Genomic DNA, 27,026 nt, shown 5'->3' on the forward strand with positions numbered 1-27,026 from the left:
TTGCCGCAGAAGGTAAAACCGCTATGAACATAATATTCAAGTTGTAAGAATTGCCGCAATAAAATAATATATTTGGAATTGCTCAAGTGTCTGAAGGCATTTCACGCAATAAATTGCATTTTCATTTCTTATATATATATATATATATATATATATAATCCTTACATTAACAAAGTCGTTACGCTGTGTTGTAGCCAAGACAAGGTTTTTTGCTCTTTCAGTGCACCTAAAACGTGGTCCGCATAAACAAACGTGCACACATGGCATGGTTCTGAAACGGGTTCATGGCCACAACCTCCCGAATAGAAGATCTTCGTGTCTCCTAAAGTGTACTCTAGGTTTGCGCTTTACAAATCCCGATTCAAACGACCTCGTGGACGGGCCATCAGCACTAGGGGCAGCCATTTTGCTTCGCTAGACCCGCTTGACGCGCTCGCCGCGCTCCGCTGAGAAAGCTTTCTAGCGGAGAGGGGGCTCCCGTCCGCTTGCCCGCTCACTGCTGAACGGGTCGCGCATGCGCACTTGCGCTTCCGCTAGCCCGCTGAGCGGAGCAGCCTGTGAAAAACGCTCTGCTAAAACAGCCTATTAACATCATATCTACTAGCAACTTTTTTAAGCCTGTGCGACACTGAATGAATATACGGAATAGCCACTACTCTTTTTTTGCGATTACTGCTTTCTGTAATTACGTCCGTTTCTCTCGAAACCGACTTCTTTAGGCGCTCAGCTACAGTGGCCACCGCTACACTAGGATAACCTGCTTCTAATAGGCGCCGCACCTGGGCATTAAAATTGGCGCTCATTTTGTGCATGCAAGATCTTGAGGGAAGACTTAAGGCACGACATGGCAATTCCGTTTTTTACTAATTTAGAATGCTTGGATTGAAAGTTTAGCAACGGCTTCGAAGTTCTTGGGGAGTACTGCCAACAAACATGATTTTGTTCGAAGATCAAGGAAATGTCAAGAAACTGAATTACGCGTCGCTGAGGAAATTCCTTGGTAAACTTTAATCCTCCCCCATAAAGTTTAAATTGCTCACTTACTGAGGTAGCAGCAGAGTCTAATTCTTCCCTATTGCAGAAAATCAGGTAATCATCAACGTAACGAAATATCTTAATAACGCTATCGCCTAAGGCTTTCTCTAAGCACTTGTCAACCTTACTCAGGTAAATGTTGCTAAGAATAGGGGCAACCTTTGAGCCAATGCAAATGCCTGATTTCTGCAGAAAAACGCCATCTCTCCACCCAATCAGCGTCCACTTCAAGTACATTGAAAGAATTTCTAGAAAAGCTCCCGTGGAAACACCGCATCTGTCAATAAAAGCCGACTCTTGCACTTGTTCTTTAATGCACTCATTTACGGAATTTAGCAACCCGTCATGCGGCAAGGAATAATACAAGTCTTCGATATCCATACTAAAAGCTGTACAATCACCCGGATTTTCCTCTCTCAAATAGTGAACTAGCGCCTGAGAATTACGTAGGCAAAATGGATCTGAAAAAATTTGTGAAGCTAGGCAGTTCTCTAGGTAACTAGCGACACAGACCTGCCACGTCCCTTTCTCTGACACAATAGCACGAAAAGGAATTTCTTGTTTATGGGTCTTGGCCGAGAAAAACAGTTCTAAGGTGAGGGATTTAGCTTTCTTGACATTACAAACAAGCCTATCAAGATTATGTCTTGACAAGAGGTCAACCGCACGTTGCTTAACTACCGAAGGCTTGAGTTTGACTGGTTGCAAATTCTTTTCTATGGCTTCTATTCCGTATATTCATTCAGTGTCGCACAGGCTTAAAAAAGTTGCTAGTAGATATGATGTTAATGTTGCTTTCACTGCTCCCAATAAGCTAGGTAAGATATGCGCTGCCGTACAGAATAAAAAGGAGCGGGTTAAAGGCAAAAAACGAACAGATATTTGTCCAGTGAAGCACAATAAGAACAACAGTTTTACTGAATGTCGTATCGGTGTGGTTTATCAAATTCCCCTTAGCTGTGGCCAGTTCTACGTAGGGCAAACGGGATGGTGTATCAATCAGAGGCTAATGGAGCATAAAAGGTCGTTAACCGGTGGATCGCCTTCTAATCTTTCGCTACATTGCCGAGATTGTAACTGCAAGCCAGAGTTAGATGAATGCGCGATATTGTACAGGCTGTCAGGATTGGGGGCTCAATCCCATCGTCCGTGGTCCTTTGCCAAGATTGGAGTACGGCATGAATTCGTAGGTAGCTGGCCCATGCCGTCGTCCAACTTATTTACGCTGAGATCGTTGATGAAGTGAAGAACTGCTTCTCATCGAGAACGAGGAAAAGGGGTTTATTTACAGAAATTAACTCAGTCTAACATGACTGCTTGAGAAAAAGAGTATTAGTCCAACAGGACTGCATGAGAGAAGTGACTCAGTCTAACATGACTGCTCAAGAGAAGTGTCCTCAGCATTCGCACAACCACAGTTTTTATACACTCGATCCGCCGGTCCTACGACGCGGCGACTGTTCGTTTACTCATCACCACCTCGCCACTGCTCTGCTGATCAGTTTACAGACACAAAGGCACACACATTCCGAAGCCCAAGCGACGGCGTTGAAGGGGGTGCCGTTCCGGAAAGTATCGACGCCGATCGAGGGTCGCTCGTTGTTTTGCCTCTGCCGAAACGTGAGAAGCGCAAAAATACGTCGTTCCCGCGGCAGCTTGTCCAGGCGTGTCAAATCAGCTCCGCGTTGGGGAACTCTGGAATCATTGTCCACACACCGAACTCGTCCCGTCACAATGTCGATGGTGCTGGAGGAAGGAAGCGGGTTTTCAGCACAAAGGCCGCTTCTTTGAACGCCTCCCAGCTGCAGCGACGGAGAGGGAGAGGTGCGCGTCTTGCACCCCTTGTCGTAATCGGGTGGCAAGGTGGCAATCTTGCTTAGCGGCTCGCCATTCTTGACAGCACCTCCATGGCCCGGAAAGTCTCGACTGTCTAGCGCTGACAACCGCTAGGCAGGAAGAGAACGGCTGCTGGTCAGGGGGGGATTGATGTCTTGCCTCGCAGCGACCACTTGTGCATTGATGTCACCGCCCCAAAACATCCAACAAGGACAGGCAACTGCAAAATGAACCCCACAACACGGCTCTGCGCCGAGATGACGTGCATTGGCTGTCACTTTAGACTCGCTAGGCTTCAAAAAACAACAACAACATAAGTGCAGAAACAAAAAAAATGCTGCATTTCACTATGCCAATTTCTGAAGCAAATTCCTGCTGACAAATTCAGCAATCATGGAGGGAATCCTGCTAAATGAGAGGGGATCTTCTTCGCTTAATAAAAGTTAACACTAGTAACCCTAAAATTTAGGCGGGACCCTCAAACGCAGAATTCAAATTAGCCTGCTCAAACCATCCGCATTGCTATGCAACTTTCCCTTCTTATATCTAACGGAGAAGTTGTACTCTTGGAGAGTGAGGCTCCATCGGAGCAAGCGGCCGTTTTTGTGTGACATTTGATTGAGCCACGTCAGAGGACAGTGGTCGGTCTCGAAGATGAACTTCGCTCCGTACAAGTAACACGACAACTTCTGGGCGGCCCAAACCAAACAAGCGCATTCCTTCTCTGAAGCGCTGTAGGCTTCCTCTCTTACATTTAGTTTACGGCTGGCGTAGAGGATAGGATGCTCCTCGTTATCGTCGCCGACCTGACTAAGTACCACGCCCATACCTCTGTCGCTTGCGTCGCATTGAACTATGAATTCCTTTGTGTAGTCTGGCGCACGAAGCACAGGGCGAGAAACCAATAGCGTTTTCAAACTTTGAAAAGCGTTCTCTTTGTCCTTATCCCAGTGTACGTTACTCGGTGCTCCCTTTCGGAGGGCGTCTGTTAATCGACTTGCCAATTGCGAGTAATTCGGAATGTACCGTTGATAGTACCCCACAAGTCCCAAAAATGAACGAAGGTCCGTTTTCGGGCGCGGCTGAGAAAATTCTCCAATCGTAGCTATTTTCAGCTCAGCCGGCCGTCTCATGTCCTGACCGACAACATGGCCCAGATAAGTAACCTGCGAACAACCAAACCTACACTTTTCCGCTTTCATCGTTAAGTCGACTTTAAACGTACGAAGCCTCGCATTCTTGTCGTAATAGAATTTGGCGTTCCTTTGAGCTATTTCCATGTTCTTTCCGACTAGTTCTCGGGTTGCGCTTAGCCGTTCCAGTAAATTTAGCACGTATTCAACCTCTGTTGGACTCTCCCCTCTTTCCTCCCACATCTCTCTTAACATTCTCAGTGGAGACCGGAGTGTCCTCCCATACACTAGTTCTGCTGGTGAGAACCCTGTCGCCTCATGTGGAACCGTTCGCAAAGCAAACAAAGTTGCCGGCAGACAGTTCTCCCAGTCCTCCTTGTGCTCGTAACAGAGCGCACGCAAAACTCGCTTAAGCACCGAATGCCACCTCTCTACACTGTTTGACTGAGGGTGATAGACAGAACTGTGTATTAACTTTACCCCGCACTTTTGCAAGAATGTGGAAGTCAGTGCGCTCGTGAATACTGACCCTTGATCTGCCTGAATTTCGGCTGGAAACCCAACTCGTGCAAACACTGTCAAAAGCGCGTCTACTACTTCAGTGGAGCTGAGCTCTTTCAAAGGGATTGCTTCTGGAAACTTGGTAGCCGGACACAGCATGGTAAACAAGTACCTGTAGCCTGATTTTGTTTTTGGAAGAGGCCCTACCGTGTCTATTACAAGCCGTCTGAAAGGCTCTGTTATTAAGGGCACTACCTTCAGTGGAGCTTTCCAAGTCTCTCCTGGTTTACCAGAACGCTGGCAGGCGTCGCATGATCTTACAAAGTTTTCTACATCTTTGAAACAGCCAGGCCAGTAGTATTCCATAAGCAATCTTTCCTTTGATTTGTTTATGCCTAGGTGGCCGGACCACCCATTTCCATGACAAAGACTCAAAAGGTCCTCCCGATACTTAGTAGGTATGACTAACTGATCTAAAATCCTACCCTTTCGATCTCTGTAATGCCGATACAACAATCCTCCTCTCTCATGTATCGTTACGTTGCGCCTAGCAATGCCTTCTTTAGCTGTGTCACGTAATTTAGCTAAGCTCTCATCATTCTTTTGCTCAGCTGCCAGTGACTCTCTATCCACACGTAAGAGTTGATCGAAGTTCTTTGAGGCCGGTGATAATAACGACCCTGTCTCGCTTGTGAGCGCGTCTGCTTGCTCTTCCTGCAGGCTAGAACTCTGACACTCTAGTGCTACGCTCTCATTGAGCTGGTCAGCTGGCAGGCTCTCCTCAACTGTTCTTTTGTCCCTCGGGCCTAGCTCGGATTCGGGTATTGAAGTTATGCCCTTTTCTGCTTCCGCTCGAGGAGCTTGAGCATTTTCAGCCGAAAGCGCCGCGATCTTACGAGCTTGGCCTCGGGTCAATGCCTGTATTATGCCCTCTCCCAGTTTGAGCCCTCTGTCACGCAGTAACTGATTCGAACGATTCGAAAAGATGTAGGGATACTGCAGTGACAAAAATTTGGAAACTGCAGCCTCAGTCTCTAGTTCCCCGAATGGTCCACTGATTTTGACTTTGGCCATGGGCAGACACACACTGTGTTCTTCTACAACCTGTTTTATCCATGCTACTTCTCCGGTGAAGTCATCTACCATCACGTAAGACGGATGGACAATGTCCAGCGTGGCGGCACTGTCTCTTAGCACTCGGCATGGTTTTCCATTAACTTGCAGGTCGTGGAGATACGGACTGAAAAGTTCCATATTCTCATCTTTTTCCTCCACGTAGGAAAAAACTACGCTAGACTTCTCGCAGTTTACAGCTATATGTCCCAGTTTGTGGCATTTGTAACAGCGAATTGGTCTAACAGATTCGAATTTTCTTTTCTGTTCTTTTTGTGCGGTTTCTCCGTTAAGTTTCTCCTTGCTCTTTTCTGCGGGCTTTTCCGCCATGTCTACAGGCTCGGATCGTCTAGTTTGCGCACCCCTTTTGAACGGAAATGGTTTCCGCGGTCCATTTCGACCGTCCCAGTTTCCCTCCTCTGCGTTCAACTTTCTACGGGTTGCGTACTCTTCGGCTAATTCAGCCGCCCTTTCCACAGTGTTTACATTACCTCTGTCTTGCACCCACAGTTTCACAGCTTGGGGGATGGTTTTGTAAAATTGCTCTAGACACATGCATTCAATGATCATGTCTCTGCTGTCGTACGCTTCCGCGCTTTTAAGCCACTCGACTAGGTTGGCCTTTAAGCTATATGCAAACTCCGGATAGCCCTCGCTATCTTTCTTGCCTGTGCTCCTAAACCTTTGCCGAAAAGCTTCGGCTGAAAGGCGGTATTTCTTCAGGAGACTAGCCTTAACTTTTGCATAATCATATGCATCCTGCACACTCAGTCTGGCGATTACTTCCGCCGCCTCACACGGCAACATAGACAGCAACCGCTGTGGCCATGTACTCGGGCCGAAGTTCATCTTCTCGCAAGTCCTTTCAAAATTGCTTAGGAACAAGCCTATGTCGGTCCCGACCTCAAATGGCTTTAATAGCCTGTCCATGCGGTACGATTCTGCCTCACTTGATCGACCCAGAGCGCCTTCACTTCCTTGAGGCAACTCCAAACGTTTGCTTTCAAGTTCAAGTTGCATTTTCCTTAACTGAAACTCGCGATCTTTATCGCGTTCCTCTCTCTCTCGGTTTTCTCTGTCCCGTTCTTCTCTTTCTTTTTCCCGTTTCTCTCTCTTTTTGAGAAGTTCCATTCCCATTTCAATATCTTCCTCACTGGCCCGATTGGAAATTAGCTCCAATAATTCCGATTTGAGCATTTCCTTGCGTACATCTAGGCCCAGTTCCTCACCAACAATCAACAACTCGTCTCTCAGCAGTGTCCTTAACTCCATGACTGCTGTTTTACTGCCTTGATTCTGCTCTCTAAATCAAGCTAGGTAAACACAACCTAGCTAACACACAACAATCTAGCTTCCCTACTGTTCTAAACAGAACAACCACAAAATGAAGCCTAGAGAGTCAAAGCAAAAACCAAGCACTCACCGCAGATACAGCACCATGTCGCAAAGTCCATCTCACCGCTGTCAGCCAGTTGTCAGGATTGGGGGCTCAATCCCATCGTCCGTGGTCCTTTGCCAAGATTGGAGTACGGCATGAATTCGTAGGTAGCTGGCCCATGCCGTCGTCCAACTTATTTACGCTGAGATCGTTGATGAAGTGAAGAACTGCTTCTCATCGAGAACGAGGAAAAGGGGTTTATTTACAGAAATTAACTCAGTCTAACATGACTGCTTGAGAAAAAGAGTATTAGTCCAACAGGACTGCATGAGAGAAGTGACTCAGTCTAACATGACTGCTCAAGAGAAGTGTCCTCAGCATTCGCACAACCACAGTTTTTATACACTCGATCCGCCGGTCCTACGACGCGGCGACTGTTCGTTTACTCATCACCACCTCGCCGCTGCTCTGCTGATCAGTTTACAGACACAAAGGCACACACATTCTGAAGCCCAAGCGACGGCGTTGAAGGGGGTGCCGTTCCGAAAAGTATCGACGCCGATCGAGGGTCGCTCGTTGTTTTGCCTCTGCCGAAACGTGAGAAGCGCAAAAATACGTCGTTCCCGCGGCAGCTTGTCCAGGCGTGTCAAATCAGCTCCGCGTTGGGGAACTCTGGAATCATTGTCCACACACCGAACTCGTCCCGTCACAATGTCGATGGGGCTGGAGGAAGGAAGCGGGTTTTCAGCACAAAGGCCGCTTCTTTGAACGCCTCCCAGCTGCAGCGACGGAGAGGGAGAGGTGCGCGTCTTGCACCCCTTGTCGTAATCGGGTGGCAAGGTGGCAATCTTGCTTAGCGGCTCGCCATTCTTGACAAGGCATAAGAATGAAGATACGCGTCTTATGGTAGAGGCATGGCATATCTATAATGGTGGAAGTGCATGCGTGAGTCAGCCTTCGATTACTTTACATAAGGAAGAGATTAAGTGCCTTAACAGTTATCTCTCACGTAGACCAGCACGTGTACCCGATTGACACGTGGTGTTAACATTCCTGAGCATGCGCAGATGAGTTTTGTGTCTTCTTTCATTTTTTCGCCTCAGTGCTCCCTTCAGTTGATAGTCGGCGTTCGTGTTGTCCACTTCTCTACTCTTGTGTCCTGTCTGCACGCCTCACTTCTATTTTGCATAACGTGTATATGTATATATATTCCTGGGTCACCTGCCAAACGAAGTCAGTTGGAAATGCCGCCCCTGTTGTCTTCTATGTGTCTTCCTTGTGTGTGTGTTTTAACTTACATCAAAAAACATGTCTTTTGAGGGCATGTAGAAGCTCTGCACCGGGAGCTGACAGAATCATGTATGACATGATTAAAAACCTACATACCGACACACAGATGACACTTCTGGCATTTTTCCACTCTATCTGGGCTGCCGGATAGCTGCCATCGTCATGGAAGGAAGCTATTCCCATCTTGAAGCTGGGTAAAGACCCTTCTTCGGCGGCAAGTTACCGCCTCATAGCTTTCACAAGTTGCCCATATAAGCTTTTTTTAAAAATTATTAATCGTCAACTCATACATTTCCTTGAACTGAACAATATGCTTGATCTCTTATCATTGCGGCTCCAGAGAAGGGCAGTCCACAGATGATCATCTTTTGCGCACTGAAGGAAATATCCATGACGCATTTGTGCATAAACAGTTTTCCTTATCGATATTCCTTGATACGAAGAAGGCTTATGACACAATGTGACGTTACGGAATCTTGCGAGACTTGTTGGGAATAGGCATCTGTGGAAATATGCTGAACAAAGTACAGTGAAATCTCTGTGTAACGAACCTCAGGGGACCGTGGTAAATTGTACATTATTCTGAAAGTTTGGTATAGTGAAAGCCCCAAAATTCACCATTCCACCCATCAACCCATCATTTCATAAGTTGTACCCATATGAGCTATCCACGAAAATGTCGCTGTTTGCTCTCGGCACGCACTGTTGTTATTTTCCATAAATTCCACCACCACGTACCTACGAAGCACTCTGTAATAAGAGTGACGTGGGCAGATGACGCAGCACTGATGCCAAGAAAACTACCGACAAGAAGGTAGCTCCACGCTGCCTCCAAAGCACAGTGTTTCTTGTTTTTTGTTTGTTTTTCACATCTCTTGCAGTGGACACCGCAACTGTCTTGCTTGAGGCAGACACCTGAACTGTGTCAAAGCACAAGCGCTTGTGAACAACACCATCGGGAAAGTGCAAAGTGCGACGGTGTGGCATCCCCGCGAGTACAGAGGTTACATTTCACTGTTACATTTCACCGCATGCGTAGCCAGTACGGCCGCAGAAAGCGCGAAAGAAAGAGTTGTGCGCAGATAGAAGGGTGTTAGAAGGAAGAGACGTGCCTCCGCTGCTAAGCGACACTTTTCTGTGCAGAGCACGTGCTTGCAAAACATGATGCATCGTTGCCTCCGCTCGGCTGCATTCTTTTTTTCTCAGATGCCGTCTCAGGTTTTCCGAACCCACATACTACCACGTCCACTCTCTGCACCTTGTCGTTTGCTAGCCTACTGTTTCGGCTTCCATGAAGGACATGCGGAAAGCTAAGAATCCTCAGATTTTGAAATATTAGTTCGTAGTAGTACTGAGGCGTTGTTAACATCACAGGGAAACTCAATAATGATTGTTATTTTGAGCAGTTCAGTATTCTGAAGTTCGTTGTACTGAAATATTTTTACATTATCAGCAGGGGGATTTCTGAAAAGTTTGTCATTCTAAAAAGTTGTTAATGTGGTGTTCGTAAAAATGAAGTTTCACGGTAGAAAGCTATTTGTCCACTCGTACCTTCCGCGTGAAAATCGGCAGTGTAATATCACAATGATTTATACAGGAAACTGGTGTACCCCAAGGAGGCATGCTTAGCTGCACCTTCTTTATCATGAAGATGAACACGCTTTGTGCTTCATTACCACCAGCTATCTTTTATTTCGTATACGTAGACTACATACAAATATTTTTCAAATCCTGCAACCTTGCAGTGTGGGAGAGACAAGTACAACAGGGCTTGAACAAAGTGTCTAAATGGGCAGACGAAAACGGATTCAAAGGGAAACCCCACAAAAGCTCTTGTATGCTTTTCACCAGGAAGAAAGGGCTCGTTGCAGTTCCCATTGTCGAAATGTATGGGCAACAAATACCTGTCAGCGAAGAGTGCATGTTTTTAAGCATAATACTTGACTCCAGGATTACTTTCATTCCACGCAATAAATATTTCAAGGTAAACTACTTAAAGACAATGAACTTACTGTAAATTTTATCCTACACAACCTTGGGCAGCGACAGGAACTGTTTAATGAATTTTTACAAGAGCCTTATTCAATCGTGATTGGACTATGGTACTGTGATATATATCACTCCGCCACCCCAAGTGTGCTAAAGATGCTAGATCCCATCCGCCATCTGGGTATATGCCTGGCCACTGGTGCTTTCAGAATAAGTCCCATTGAAAGTTTATACGTAAAATCAAATGAGTGATCATTCCATCTGCAGAGAAATACATTAGCCTAACATATTTCTCAAACTTCACTCTAATCATCAACTTCGGTGTTCTAATATTGTTAGAGATATGACATGTTCTGTACTTTTTCATAATTGTCCCTCTGTAGCACAGCCTTTTTCACTGTGTGTGAGGAAGCTTAGCATTGAAATGAATGTCCCACTCCTCAAACATTGCTTAATGCCTCCAGCTAAACTGCTACCGGCTTGGCAGTGGCTGCTGATAGAATGTGATACACTGGATAAATGCATGTACGGGCTGCATCCATGCATGGGCTGCATCCTGTTTTTCTTAAATACGTATCCGAGAAAAAATAAAAACACGTAAGCGCATTAGCATCACCAACTCTGGTTTTGTGCGTTGTTTGGCCATGTGCACTTGCTCTGCACGCTGTTTGGGTCTTTTGTGCCGTTTGCTTGTTTCCATCCGGGCGTTTACATTTGAGCACGATGGGAAAGCGCCTGAACAGCTGCGCAGCTGGGTTTAAATGGACGGGGGTAGAGTTTGCTCTCAAACATCGTAAGCGTGCGGCCAGCAGAAAATTCTGCATGTACGAGAAGTGCCTTCGACGATGTTGTAGTCGGGAAGAAGCCTTGAAGAATACTAGCAGCAAAAAGTGCGCTTTCTGAGGCAAGCCATGCAAGTTTTTCTGAATTGGAAGAAGAGCTGCTCTGCTATGTGATGGAAGTGCGAAGCGACGGCTATGGATTGTGGGGGCTGGCTTCTGCGTGTGGCTAGGGCTGAAGGCGAGCTCCGGATCTAGCCCACACAGTCGCTCCGTGGTACTCCCCAACCCATAGTGCGGGAATTGCGGCTACGTCGGGTTCGAATGAATAAGGCAACCAGCGGCATCAGCTGTCACAATATTTATTGCTACCAGCAATAAAGAACCCTGGCAGAGGGAAGTCCTCTCTGTGATAATTAATAATAGGCTAGCCTCGTTGCCCGGGATAGTCAGGCAAACGAGGTCACTCACGAGTTGCTGCAAGTACTCCAGTCAGGCAGGTTATGGGGCCCGGCGTCAGAGAGAGAGGGCCTCCCCCGGTGGGGCTGTTTTGTACCTTTTTACCTTTGCGAAGGGAATGTCCTCTTTGCCCGTCAGCTACCTTCCCGCGAGTCGGGAAGGAAGGGTGTGCGAGAGCGAGGGAGAGGGGGGACAGGGCATAGTGCGCCTCTCCTGTGTCTATGCCGGCTCTCAACGTGGCCGTGACGACACAGGGGAAGATGGGCACGTGTGCTCCCCACAGCATTGACAACGGACATGGTGCGCGTGGAAGCTCAAGCCATGGCACGTGCGAAAAGCATACAATGTGAGGATTTCAAAGCTAGTGTCAGCTGGGTGGGAAATTTTTTGAAGCGGAAGGGTCTCTCCTTTCGGCAGAGGACCATGCTGTGCAAGGGGCTTCTGGACGACTACACCGACAGGGTGTTTGGCTTTCAGAAGCATGTTGTTGGCCTGCACTATGAACACAAATATATATTGTCCGAAATAGCTAATGCTGATCAGACCCCTGTGTCGATCAGACCCCTGTGTCATTTGACTGTCCTGAATACTATACAGTTGAAGCTAAAGGTAAGAAGACCGCCGCCGTGCAGACAACCGGCGCTGAGCGCCAATGCTGCACAGTAATGCTTGGCATTACTGTGGATGGGCAGAAGCTACCCCCCTGCGTTGTATTGAAATAGAAAAGAATTCCCAACGAAGTTTTCTCTAGCGGAATCGTAGTTTGAGTCCAAGAAAAGGGCTGGCTGAACTTTCACCTCATGCTTGACTGGGTAAAAACCATTTGGCAGAACTGCCAAGGTGCCTTGTTGGCCAAATGGTCACTTTTGGTTTTGGACAGCTTTTGCAGTCACTTGAAAAATAAGGTCAAGGAACAGCTGCGCCGTGTCGGCACAGAAATGTCTGTTGTCCCGGGTAGCCTCGCAGGCATGCTGAAACTGCTGGATGTCGGCGTGAATCAGCCTTTTAAGGAGCGACGTAGCAATGAAAACTTTGTTTTATTTATTTATGGAAATAAATTGGTGCAATTTGGCATGCAGCTGCGATTTGTTATGCTGATGTCATAACTGAAATCAGTTTTGTGCTATGTATTATAGTTCTTGAGTTACAACAATTGACAGCTTCTAACGGTCAACCGCAAATAATTAATTAATTACGCATAAGTTCGCCAAGATTTTCACATCTGCATGCCCGCAAAGGCCCATTCTGTGCAATAAAGCTATTGGTTTACTTTGTAAATGCCAAAATAAGCATAAAAATATTTTTTCAGCTTTCCTTTACATATTGTCTTACTAACGACTTTTGCAAAAGACCCATTATAGATTTATTTATGAAGTGCAGTTAAACATGAACAACTTTATTGCACTCATCAATGTTTCAGGATCTAAGTACAAAAGACGGAATGATTTTGTCTTCATTCATTGTAAAATGGCACTGGGATGACTGAAAGCAAATGCACAATATATGAAAGCTGAGAAAACATAACTCAATGTTTCATTTGTTGTAAACCTTTAAATCTTTATTTTGAGCACCTAAAACCTGCCTGGGATGTAGCCCTTTGCCTATGGGGACACATTTGCGTTACATTTTGATGCAGTTTTTTGCGTTCTTGCAGCAGCTTCGTGCACCTTAGTTGCCTTTTTGGTTATAGTGCATCCATTTGTCGTGCAGAGGCAGGTAATAGCGCACTCAAAATGTCCGCTCTTGTCTCTCTTTGCGCAACCTCTTTATTAGTGGAGTTGGAGCTGAAATCTGCAGTTGAATATTTGATGCGAAAACTTCTGCTCCGCTGATGTCGTGTTGCTGTTACGACCACATGCGGACGTAAGGTCACCATCACTTGCGGTCGCGCCATTACCATCGCTCGCGGTCGCACCTTCATCATCGCTTGCGGTCACCTAGGTGTTCTGTGGTCACGTCGTCAGCAGCGCACGTGGGCGCTTTCTCAGTCTCCAACGTGCACCGGTCGTGCCTTGTGAAAAAGCTCGGCCGCATCTGCTTCTACGAGTAGTTCTCTTCCTCTTTTCTACGCCTTTCGTGGTCTTCCGTACACGTGGGCCATTCGGAACTTCATTCCTTTGGGGCTCATAGCAGAAAATGTGCGTAAGCTGCCACGATTGTCAATTACGATAGGAACGCGCAGCTTGCTGCTGCGCTAATGTGCGCGAGAGAGGTTCGTCAGCGATTCAAATCTACCAGTCAATAGGAGCGCGCCCTATGCCCCACGTGTCTGCTATGCCCATTCGCAATGCCGCTTTCCCCCCCCTTTTTTTGCTTGCGTTTGCTTGTTTATTTTTTGGTGGAGAAACGCGTCACTCCAGCTATCTTTAGCTCTGATTTCTCCTCTTTACGATGATACCGAGATGGCGGCGCTGCATCGCTGGATAGCCGGCCAATCCGCGGTGCAACGGGGCCTTCTGAAGTCTGATGTTTTTACAATTTTTGATGACAGCACTCTACGAAAGTGCTGTTCTCTCGATTTCTACCGTGTATGTTGTTATAATATTTCACTACGAGGTAAATAAAGGGCTGTGGATTGTGAAAAAACATAAATCAGGAAATTGAAAATTTCGACAATTAGACCACTTCAATTGCCACGGCCCCCCTTAAGGCTGAAATCCACAGGCACTGATGGATGGCAAGCGGCATTCACGAGCAGACGCTGACCAGACGGCTCGAGAGGGTATCGCTTGCAACTGTGCTTGGTTGGATCCTGTCTGTGTGGAGTTTGGTGTCGACAGACATTGTATCCTAAAGTTTTAAGTTCACCAGGATCTCGGAACAGCTCGGACTGTGCCAAAGATGACTTCTTGTAGGACGAGTGCGCACCGCAACACAGCACCAGCTCGTAGTCTGAGGACTTGGCGATTGACAACAATTGAGCATTATGACGACTCTGCTATGTCCTATACTGCAATAAACACTGTTCGTTTGCCAATTGGCACGTTGCTATTACTTGAAACAAAAATTTCTTTTACACATTGCGTGTATGGGCCAGGCCGCACTCTGAAAATTGGCCCTTGTATACTAAAAAAAAAAAAATATGGCCCTTACACATGTTTATACGGTATCTTTTATGGAAACTACGAAGCATGCTCTAGAGCTCAAAATACAAATGCATTTCTTAGAACTCCAGTCAAAGCACTCATGCGTGGACTTTTATACACATGCTTCCACGTCACATGCTGGGGTATGTTAGGCATCAGTCGGTCCATTCTTCTCAAAACCCGATGTACCACATCCAGAAACAAGTATTGTAAGCAAGATAACGACCGTGACCGCAGTGTCAGCAGCATCGGCAGCATCAAGCGTGTATAAGAGGCTCAAGCTAGGGGACTGTGCTCGGTGCATCTTAGAACCGGCTGTCGCTATGAATCTCAATAAATCTTCTTTATAAATGGTGGAGCTGTGTGGGGTAACGTTCCACTCTACCATCCTGGAACTCCGTTCTCGGACGCTACCCTCTGCCATGCTGGACGCCTACCAGCAGACTCTTCCATCGCCACCCGTCCCTTGCGCTGGCACCATTCACCAGGGGGAGTCTCCCATCTTCAGTGGAACCGACGACAACGACGTTGAACAGTGGCTGTCATCCTACGAATGGGTGAGCGTTCACAACAAATGGAATGACTCGGACAAGCTGGCTTACGTATCATTTTACCTCACGGGCGGGCCCAGTTTCTGGTCCAGAAATCATGAGAGGGATATCCAAAGGCGGTCGGCGTTCAAGACATCGACTACAGCAGTATTTGACCGACCCGCCATCAGGAAACTCCGAGCACAGCAGCGTTTGCATACATGCGCATGGGACATGGGTGAGACATTCGCCAGCTATATAGAAGACGTTCTTGATTTGTGCAGGCGCGTGAATGCTATCATGATGGAAGCGGAAAAGATCAAGCACGTCATGAAGGGAATCGATCATGATGTGTTCCAGATGCTTCTGGCCAAGGACCCACGCACTGTTGGCGACGTTATCAGCTTGTGCCAGAGCTATGATGAGTTACGTAAGCAGCGAGCTATGACAAGGTGACATCCCACACCAAAAGCGGCGTCACTCTGCAGCCTCACCACCGGCCCCGAACAAGCCTCCCTGATAACCCAAATCAAGGATTTCGCTGTGAAGAAGTCGCACGACAGCTATCTCTGGTGTCTGTTACTCAGGAGTCTGCCAGCACTTTGCCGTCTCATCTCCGTAATGTGATCCAAGAAGAGGTAGTGGAAACACTGCCGGCTGTTCACCAGTAGGATGTCGTGACTACACCAGTCACTTATGCTACGGTTGCTGCAATGGCCCCTCGCAGTGTGCCCGTGTGCCGCTTCCACCAGCCTGTGCACCGCCCTCCCCCTCCCGTCCCCTGGGCCACCACGGCCGTCGCTAACCCGTGGCGTACCCCGGACAATCGCCCTATATGCTTTGCATGTAGGTATCCTGGTCATGTCGCAAGGTTCTGCCGCCGCCGATCGCAGGCATTTAATGACAATCGACGGGCACCCTATGTGCCGCCTGATCCAAATGCGCCTTATGGGCCCGTCGACCCATCACCAGCTCTCTCCCAGACTGATGGCTGTCCTCGCTTCGAGCGCCTCCGGTCACCCACCCCTCGTGGCCAATTGGTTTTCCCTGTGTGTCGACAACCCATCTCTAACAAAAAGGGAAACTAGACGACGCAGTTCCCGAGGCAAGAACTGCACAAGTGTCGACATGCCGAAGTCCTCCTCCTTTACCTGCCAATGTAATTGATGTGTTTATTGAAGATGTCGCTACAGTCGCCCTTGTCGATACTGGTGCTGCTATTTCAGTTATGGATGGCAGCTTTTGCCACTCGCTTCATAAAGTGATGACGTCTCTGTCTGGATTGTCGCTTCGAACGGCGAGTGCTCAACCCATTTGCCCTACCACTGCTTGTACAGCCCATGTGACCATACAGGATGTTTTATACAAGATTGAGTTCATAGTTCTTTCATCGTGCTCCCACGCTGTTCTTCTCAGATGAAATTTTCTCTCGCTCCACAATACCATCATTAATTGCGCTTGGGCTCAGATTGAATGTCATGATCCACCTGTGTTCGTGAACAAGGGAGGATTCGAGGCACCCTCCGTAGACAGACTCTCCACAGCGTGGTGGTGACGAACGATGACTGACCGCTGCTTCTGCCGACGGTGAGCCATTTTCCCAACTTGGTGACCTGGCCTCGGTCGATGCTCATCGTGCTGCTAAAATTGTCACGAAAGAAGACACCTGTATTGTCCCGTGCTCTTCAGCATTCGTACCAGTCTTTTGTAGTACTACATCCGACGGGATGGTTTTCTTCGTGCCCTCTCATTACTTTGTTACCTGGAAAGCACTTCCTTTACCCTTTTCAGCTCTTCACCTTGCCACTTGTGTCAGCATGATGCCCATTACAATCATCTTTCATCGCTGCTATGACTGCTCTGCCGCGAATGCCTTGGTTACGTCAAGTTGGTCAATTCAACACGAATTGTCCTCGACGAAGTGCCTTCTACTGCTGTCTATGAACTGAGTGCCCTCTCCGTACCCGACTCAACATGGACTGGTGCGTTCAGCAGCAGAAGCTTGATGTGGGCGAGTTAGTTTTGCATACTTGAAGAAAAGAGCGCTATGAAGACGCGGACTAAAAGAGGAACATGCATGACGGACAAGGCGCTACTTCCAACTAAATGTTTTTTTGAAGAAACAGGATTTTAAATGGATACAACCTAGAATGGCCCATCGTGACATCACGACCTCCCTATCTAAGTGCGCGTGAGCACAATCGGGCTGTAAATAACAATGCGGGGGGCCATCTGGCAAAACACTGTAAACGTCACAATTGCCGTCCGTATCTTCATGACACCAGGTTTCTGGCACAGTCTAGGGATAGACTAGAACGGGAGATATTAGAAGCTTTCTGCATTGCAAAGGCCGAGGGCACGTGCATTAGCTGCCCTTCATTGATGCTTATTGAAAAAGAGATAGCTTTTCTAATGAGATAGGGAGGTCGTGATGTCACAATGGGCCATTCTAGGTTATCCATTTAAAATCCTGTTTCTTCGAAAAAACATTTAGGTGGAAGTAGCGCCTTGTCCGTCGTACATATTCCGCTTTTAGTCCGCGTCTTCGTAGCGCTCTTTTCTTCAAGTATGGTGTGTTCAGCCCATTCATCACTGAACACCTGACACATTTGCAGCGATCTCAACTTCTTGCAACCCTCCAGCACTTCCGCCATTCTTTCAACGTTGTGCAGACATCTTTTGGCCGTGCATCGACAGTCGAACATCACATAGACACTGGCTCTCACTCACCACTGCGATAAAGACCATATCGCGTGTCCGCTACGGAACATCGTATCATTGCAGACCAGCTGCTCTGTCGAGGCGTCATTCAACCTTCACAGAGTGCATGGGCCTCTCCCGTGGTACTCGTCACAAAGAAAGATGGTTCCATCCACTTCTGTGTTGATTTTCAACCGTTAGACAAGATCATGCTGAAAGACGTCTACCCATTACCACGCATCAATGATGCTCTGGGCTGTTGCCGGGAGCTGAGTTCTTTTTTTTCGCTGGATTTGCGGTCAGGCTAATGGCAGGTTCTAATGGCAGGGGCCAATCACCCGAAAACTGCCTTTGTTACACCAGATGGCTTGTATGAATTCACCATCATGCCTTTCGGACTTTGCAACGCACCTGCTATGTTCGAAAGAATGATGGATACTGTTCTGCATGGCCTCAAATGTAAAATTTGTCTTTTCTATTTTGATGACATTGTGGTGTTTGCCCCTGAGTTTGCAATGCACCTGCTCCGCCTCCAGTTTGTACTCACTTGCCTGACCAACGCCGGGTTGCAACTTGACCTGAAGAAATGTCGATTTGCTGTTCGTCAGCTCACAATTTTAGGCCATGTCGTATCAAAGGAGGGCATTCGCCCAGATCCTGGGAAGCTATGTGCTGTTACTGCGTTCCCAAAACCTACCACTATGAAAGAGCGACACAGTTTCATCTGCCTCTGCTCTTTGTTCTAAACTTTGCGCCAATTATATCGCCTCTCACGCAGCTCCTTGGTGGCGCTAGAGATCTGTTATCATGGTCTCCAGATTGTGACGACGCCTTCACAACCTTGCGCCGTCTTCTCACGACGCCACCCATTCTTCGCCATTTTGACCCTCAAGCGCCAATAGAAATCCATACCGAGCGAAGTGATGTAGGCCTTGGCGCTGTGTTGGCACAGCGTCAACCTGGCCACACAGAATACGTTGTCGCATACGCAAATCGCACATGAGTCACAAGGTGGAGACCAATTACAGCATAACAGAAAAGGAGTGTTTGGCCATTGTGTGGGCACTTGGCAAGTTTCGCTTGTATTTATATGGCCAATCTTTTGACGTAGTGATTGACCACCAAGCACTATGTTGGCTGGCGACGCTAAAGGACCTATCGGGCCGCCTTGCTCGTTGGGCATTGTGAATTTAAGTGTATGACATCCGCATGGTTTACCATTCCGGGCAAAAGCACTCTGACACTGACGCGCTATCTCGATCTCCGCTGCTTCCCGAAGGCCAGTCTCGACTCTTCCTGCATGTGCACATTGTCCTCTCTGGACTTTGACACTATTGCTGCTGCACAGCTTATGATCCCTGGACTGCATCTCTCGTCGACCTTCTCTCGGATACACCGAAAGTTCCACCGTCACGAATGCTTCAGCACCAAGTTCCTCATTTTGCGATTCAAGACCAGCGACTGTATTGACGCAACTATGCCCCAGAGGGATGCACCTGGTTACTCGTCATTCCAAGAATCTTGCGATCAGAGCTCTGCTCCTCTTTCCGTGTCTACTCTAAGTGTGGCCACGCGGAAGTCTTCCAGACCTACGGAAGACTTTGACACCGCTATTACTGGAGGGGAATGTACAATTTCGTTCGAAAGTTTGTCCGCTCTTGTCACGAGTGCCACCGCCCGCAAAGCGCCACTGCACTACTCCGCTGGTGAACTCCAGCTTCTACAATGCCCATCCCGACCCTTTGATGACGTGGGCATAGATCTCTACGGGCCACTTCCGTTGACTCCTACCGGCAACAGGTGGATAATCGTTGCGGTAGACCACTTAACCCGTTATGCGGAGACTGCTGCTCTACCAAATGCTACAGCGCAGGAGGTTGCCAATTTCATACTTTGCCGTTTTCTTCTTCCTCATGGAGGTCCACGTGGACTTTCAAGCGACAGAGGCCGTACTTTCTTATCTGAAGTCATTGAACAACTGCTTGCTGAATGTGCTGTTGTCCATCGTAAATGCACTGCTTATCACCCACACACTAAAGGTACTACGGAACGCTTTATTCGAACTCTTGGTGACATGCTCGCCATGTAGCCACGGAGTCATTAAAACCCCAGAAGTTGAGGCAAGTCCTTGTACTGAACCACTATGCTTGTAGCTGTCGTAGTAAACACTATTTATTTATTTATTTATTATACATACTTTCAAAAGGCGTAGTAGCCTCAACAGAAAGGAGTGGTGAAAATGTTCAATATTTCCAGTACAGCACAAGAATAGAAAATCAAACTATGAGGGACTTTGAACGGCGATCTTGGAGATAGTGGTGTCACAAAGTGAGACTGTGACGGCACGAAGGCGGTTCCTTTCATTGGCGTTTCTTAGCGAAAAGGATGAAAGGTGCAAATTAGTTCGACAAGATGGCACTTCAATTTTGCGTTGATGGTCAATGCGAGATTAGATGCAACTGGGTGTGGTGAAAAGATTTTCTTTAAGAGAAGGGTTAGAGTAATATGTTCCATAAAAAACACAGACAAGACTATTGCAACGTAACGAGATGTCAAGCAGATCTAGTGTTCTTTTCATAGACATGATGCTAGAATGACGTGGATAATTTGAGAGAACAAAACAGGTGGTGCGGTTCTGAATGCTTTCAAGGAAAATGTCAAGATTGGCATCAGCAGGGTTCCATATAGCACAAGCATATTATAATTTTGGATGGACGAGTGTTTCGTATAGAGCAAGCTTTAGTGAGGGAGATGCTGATGCAAAGTTTTGTCTCAAATAGCCTATTGTTCGATTAGCACAGTTGGTGACATATTCAACATGCATATTCCATGAAAGGTTGCTAGTGATAAGAAAGCCAAGATACTTATAGGAGTTAACAGCCGACAAGGCAATACCATTAATATAATATGGGAATCTATCATAAAAGGTGGAGCTATGGAGACGCGCCTACTTTTGCTAGTGCCAGAGTTCCGTCTAGTAATTTTTGTTTTCGTTTATGTTTGTGTGCACATCCCCTGTTGCAGGAGCCAAATACAAGGCCCGGCCGGGCAGTGCGGGCACCACAGTGGTTCCAGCGGCTGCCCTCGGCTCGCCCAGCATTCCTCCACCTCCAAGGGTGCCCTCACCTCGGAACTCCACCCCGACAGGCAACACGTCCTCCCTGGTGCCTGCTTCACCAGCAGTCACGGTGACTCGAGCGCGGACTGCCTTGTCGACGACAGGGGCAGCCTCCAACAACAACTCGACCAGTGGCGATACTACACGAGAGCAAGTCAAGCGAGTCAAATCACCGCACGTCCTGGTCACTGAGCCTGACACTAGCACAGTGGCTGCTAAGCAGAATCCCACAGGTGTGCACCTAAGGCATGTTTCCATCAGTGTGGTTTGAATTACCGTATATATCCGCGTAATGAACACACTTTTTTCCCCAATATGCTCAAGCAAATTTGGGGGGTGCATTCATTATGTGGGGTAAATTTCATGGAGACAATTTCGAAACAGTGAAAATTGAAAATTAAAATGGTATTGATTTGGAACATGTATAAGATATCTTTGCAGTGTAATACATGTATACCGTTTGCAAAGCGCAACTTCACTCCGCATCAGAACCACGAGACCTGCTGTACAGGTTGCTGGCCGTTTTATCCGCATTGTGGTTCCGACATAGAATAAAGAATCAACGTGTCAGCTGCGCGAAGTCGGTGCGGCCTAGGCCAATCGCGCGTGGCAAAACTGAATGCACACTCCGAACAGCAATCTTCAATTGCTGTTCGGAGCGTTGCCATTATCGCAAGCATAAAGTTGAAGCGTGCATCTGTTTTCACAAGCACACTGTGTGCGTCTCTTTCCTCGACCGTCCTGCTCATCGGCATGTCAAAGTTTATCGGTGTCCGATCAGTGTTTCCATTTTGTGACCAAATAAAGTGTTATGTCCTGCAGCAGGCGTTTAATGCGACTTAATGCCTATCACACACATTGAAACCGAAGGCAGCCAGAAAAGCGAGTCACAGACATGTGAATTCGACATTATGCACGACTATGACCACTGTGCCAATCAAGTGCCCCTTCTTCCCTTTTAGACTCTCCTGTGGTGCACCGCGCCTGGCTGCGCATCCCACGTGCACTCTCTTTTATTACATCAGTGTAAAGCTTGTATAAAGTGCATATGTTGCAGAGAACCAGTTACGTTTTTTTCTCTCTCAAATCTGCGAGGTGCCTTTGCGCTGGCACAGCTGGAAAGGATGCATTAAGCATTAAGCGCGTTTGCTTTAAACACGTGTGCAAGAGTAAAAGATTGTAGTCTTTCCGGAAAACTGCGTCACGGCCATTCAATCGTGGGACTGCACAGTTGCAAAGTTGAAGGTGCAATTTTATGCAAGGGAAAAAGAATTCTGATTTTTCACGATTTATCTGGGGGTGTGTTCATTACGCGAGTGCATTCATTACGCGAGTAAATACTATAGCTGGGTTCCCCTGTGCTCAACCACCACTGTTTTCCGAGTTCTTGTGTACAGCTCTTATTGCTTCCAGCTATGTAATGGGATTGGTATCGCAGAGGAACCTGACAAACTGCTGATGCAATGAGAGATTAAGGTAATTGTGTTCAAGATCCTTGGCTCTGTGACAAATACATATAGTCAACGTGAGCTGTGCATCACCATTCAGTGAAAGGCGCGTGATTTCACAAGCACGGAGGAAGCTATTGAGGTCGAAGAAAGCTGTACTGCTTTGGCTCACTGTTTGCAGAATCAGTTGGTCACCACACTGAGCAGTGTTATGCACCACCACCATTGGCAGCACTGCTGATGGTGGTGCTGCTGCTATTGCTGCTCAGTAGGCGTTGCCTCTTGCCACGTCCAGGTTGGCCGGTCTGCACAGTAGGTCATGCGCGTTGGAAAAAAGGCGAGACAGAAAAACACACCAATCAGGGTAAATGTACGATCCAAAGTCGCTAATCATTTGGCTAACTGAACTGTAGTTGAGATCTACGTAATTCAAGGCTATGCATGAATTGTTGCGGCGCGAGACGCTGACAACACGAACGCCGTGCGTTCGTGTTGTCCACTTCTCTTCTTTTGTGTCCTGTCTGCACGCCTTACTTTTTTTTTCATAGTGAATAAACACCTTATGTCCTGTCCCCCTGGCCTGAACCCACCGTGGTCACAGCTCACTGCGAACCTCGGGTTAGGAGTCACAGCTCTGACTTTTAGGACAGCTGCAGAAGTGCTAGCGAGCGACTGCTGCTCTGCCGGCACAGTACGATCCAGAGAAGAGTCAGGTGCGCATGCGCGAACTTGAGTAATACTCCTATATTTGGTGCCCAATGTGGGGCCAGAGGTGTGACAGGTTGAGTCTGTGTGAGTGACTGCCACCACACGAACGAACCACGAACTTACAACCTTTGTGCCATATTTACTTGCATAATGATCGTACTCGCGTAATGATCGCACCCATGAATTTCGTCATCAAAATTCGATTTTTTTTTTCTTTCCCGTGTAATGATAGCACCCCGAACTTGCTGCAGCGATATGTCGTGTGCCAAGTCTAGTTAATGTAAATCCTGCTTACCATCTGTTGAATGCTGTCGAATGCTACGCGAACAACTCTTCAAGACATACCAAGCGGTCTTCACACACCAAACATTCTTGACCCTTTGAGGGTGGAAGTATTTTTTTAAAAACTTTCCCAGGTGCTCAAATTACTTTATTGCAAATGTTGAATGTACAAAATGTATAAAGTCGGGAATAAATAGTAAAAAATAATTATGAACAGTCTTTTGGTGTTGCCATCACTCAGAACTACAAAATGTTCAATAGTATTTTCGAGCATGGTGCTCCTTGAAACACGGGTCTACGCACAGCGCCTTATCGCAGTCTGCACACCTAAAATGCGTGTCTGTTCTCTTGGAGCGAGGAGCTGTGTTGGCGCACACATGACACCTCTGCGTGCAGCTGCCTTGGGCAGAGGTCTGAGGTACCCTCTCGCGTAGGCGCGTTACTGCGGAGAGCGAGAATACCTCGTTAGCGGTGGTGATAAACAAGCTAAGAGCAGCGCCAATCAAGATAAAAATCAACTTCCACCGCCTGCAAGAAAGTGCCGACAAAGAAAGAAATGACGTTCCACGTGTCTCCGTTGCGATCACGCGGTGAAACCGAAACCGCCAAAGGGGCGTTGCCGTAGTCTGAGCAACGCGCTGAAGCTAGCAATCAGTTCTGTTTATCACCCCAAGAAGGTAGCACAAATTTCAAACGCTTCTTGTAAGTGCTAAGAGGTGGCAGCACCTCACGGTGGGCACGCATCGTCATTATGGCGCGAAATTTCAAACGGAGGGTCGGAACCGTACCCGTACGGCAAAGACCTTGGGGGGCAGAAAACCGTCGCTGTACGTGTACGGCAAAAACCTTCAAAGGGTTAAGCAGAGCCCCATTTCATTCCTTTCATCACTTTCCACACTTGCACGAAAAGAGAAGCTACAACCAAACGTGCCTTGGCTTTATTATTTGTAGGCTTTGTAATGGTTGTGCTCAACAAAAACAACAAAAAAGGCGCTTTTGATCCTTGTCGTCTACACTCATGGGCACGCAACAAATCAAGAGCGGCAATGATAGTAGCCACCTTTACACTGATACATTAGAAGTGTACCCTATTCATACGCCGACGCTTGTAACACAGCTAAGATGTTTGCCCACCCTTAGCGGAAACATGCCACATTGGTATAGTAGTGAAGACAAATACCGCAGTTTTCGCAGCATGCCCACCGTGTGTTTCTATGTCACTGGTAGCTAAGTGCCCCCATCTCTGTTTCTGTCCCCTCAAAGTGGACATGGCTACGATATTGCCGCAAGCTTGCCAATATTAACGATATTATTCATTACTGATATGGAAGAAACTGTTTAAATGCACATAATATACTCACGAGAAGGAAAAAATGGCATTCGGCGCATTCGGCTTGCTCCGCTGGCCGGCATTCTTGTTTTGGTGTTCGCACTGTTATAGCAGCAGCCGCCTGTTTGTTGACCTGTTGTTATCCCTTAGCAAATGCGGGATGAACAAAAATTTGTTCTTTTCACAGGAAGTTTAACCCACGCATCCTGTCGCATCTCTGAATTTGCAGAAAATTCTTTGACAAAAAAGTGCAATCATTATGCGAGTAAATGTGGATATGCTGTTACAGGTGGCTACCAACAGGCAACAATTCGAAACGGTGTTAACTGCTACCGCACAGTCAAACCCTGCGGTGAACGTTAGGCCTGGGAATTTGATCAGCTTTGAAGAGGGTAGCGCTATCTATGAGGCACTCTCTCCGGCAGGATGTACTGAAGGCACGAGGTATATTACACCGAATTCTTTTCCAGAGTTTGCAGAGAGCATGGAGCCCTAGTGGCATACTTGCTCAATGCGTCAAGCTCCTTTGCCAGACATTACTGGCCAGGTGCTGTGGCCAGGTGCAACAGCAGCTCAGTAGGTGCTGTTGCGTGATGCAATGTGCCTGATTGAAGGCTTGACAGGTGTTGTGCAGAACACTCTGCTGACATCTACCGCAGCTGCTAGACAGAGGGAGAGGGTGGACTTACCCACCTACAGCAAGTACCATGATTCAATCAGCGCCATCGAATACCTCGACCGCATGCTGACTTACTAGCAGGCAATGGGGCTGTTGGTGGCAAGATGCTGAAACACGTCGTACCAGTGTCGTTGACTGATCACGCTGCCCGCTTGTTCCGGCTTACTGGTTATCAGTCTCGCACGGTGGCTTAATTCCGAGTGACCTTGCGCGAGGAATTCCTGCTCGCAGGTTACCAGCATCGTCTGTGGCGCGAGTTGGAACTACGCACTCCGCATTTGGATGAATCCTTGCTTGAGTACGTCAAGGCGATGGACAAGCTTTAGTGTACCACTGACCCATCTGCTCCGAATTGCGAGAAAGTGGAGGGAGTTATGCGACAAGCTCATCGCACCTTCGCAGCATACTTGAAGGGCAGCAAGTTAAGGGATTTGGATGAGCTGACCTTGGAGGCAAAGCGCATACAGGCGGACATACTCACCTCGCCTTTATACCGACCTCCACCCCCAGTGTTGCAGGCACTTGAGCCACAATGCGCGTGGAATGGGGACACTTTTCGCACTCGTTCCCAGGGAGATTGTGTGGTTTGCTTTCAGTGACGGGCCTCTGAGAAGCAGCTGGGAATTATCTGCCCAGGCTCTCACCCCGTACACATATGCTATCCTTGCAGCACACGTTGCCGATGGCTGAGGTTCGCAGAATCGTGGGCGACATGCAGACCCTAGGATGCCGGAGCAGAGCATGCCTACAAGGGAGCAGTCAATAGGGAGGATCAATGGTCATCCGGCATGAGGCACTGAATTCCAAGCCCAACAAAGGCCGACTATCCTCTATTATTGGTGCAACTAGCCGGGCCACTACACCCGGATTGCGGACACCCTGAGAATCGAGAGCACACTTTTTCGGGAAACAAGCGGGCCCATTGGTGAGCAACGCTGCATGGGCGGTGGCAATTACAGAGGCGCCAAGGGAGACACATGAACTCCTTGCCCTGCTGGCTTGTCGTTTCGAACCACCCAATGACACACAAGTGCCACTCATAGAGGTTGCAGTCGCCCGGCGTAGGTTTTTTGCGCTGTTAGCCGCGGGAGCGAACGCTTCACTCTTTGGTGATGAGGTCTATGAATGTCTCCGTTGGAACGGCATTCGACTGAGATAGAGCATTGTGACTTTTCGACTCGCCAGTGGCACGGCGCACGTGAGCAGTGGTGCTAGGCTTGTAGTGCGGTGGGAGAAACGGATAAGGCGACAACGCCTCACTCACCTCCCCGGCCAGTTTGTTCCTATAATTCTTGGTAGAGACTTCTTCACCAGGATGGGCATTGTTATTGACGTCTGCAATGAAGAATATAGGGAGCGACCATGTGGCACACTGAAAACATTCGTTCCATTTCAAAAAGGGTCAGAGACAACTTTGTTTAATGATACTTCACTTGCATACTGAACCAATGATTGCCCAGAAAGGTCCCTCAGAACGGTTTCGGCTGGGTCGACATGCCGCCCAACCGGCCACGCTGAGAAAAGGTGGAAAGGGGAACCACTCCCCTCCTGCATGGCTGGCTGGTCATGCAGGAGGAGAGCGCTTGGTGAACACAGTGCGCCGCAGTGAGCGGCGAACGAGACCACCCGCTG

At 47.8% G+C, this 27,026-nt stretch overlaps 1 protein-coding gene across 18 annotated transcripts in view; it reads left to right on the forward strand.

Annotated features, from left to right (window-relative positions):
• Positions 1–27,026, forward strand: part of Scm (Polycomb protein Scm) — a 426,899-nt gene that overhangs the window by 222,336 nt on the left and 177,537 nt on the right. For all 18 annotated transcript variants that reach the window (XM_070538219.1, XM_070538231.1, XM_070538222.1 and 15 more), the window contains one exon: positions 20,854–21,180. In XM_070538219.1, coding sequence (XP_070394320.1) covers positions 20,854–21,180 — 327 coding nt within the window. The remainder of the gene's footprint in view (positions 1–20,853; positions 21,181–27,026) is intronic.

This window comes from Dermacentor albipictus, chromosome 5 (assembly GCF_038994185.2).
Source record: "Dermacentor albipictus isolate Rhodes 1998 colony chromosome 5, USDA_Dalb.pri_finalv2, whole genome shotgun sequence".
Classification (NCBI taxonomy): Eukaryota; Metazoa; Arthropoda; class Arachnida; order Ixodida; family Ixodidae; genus Dermacentor; species Dermacentor albipictus.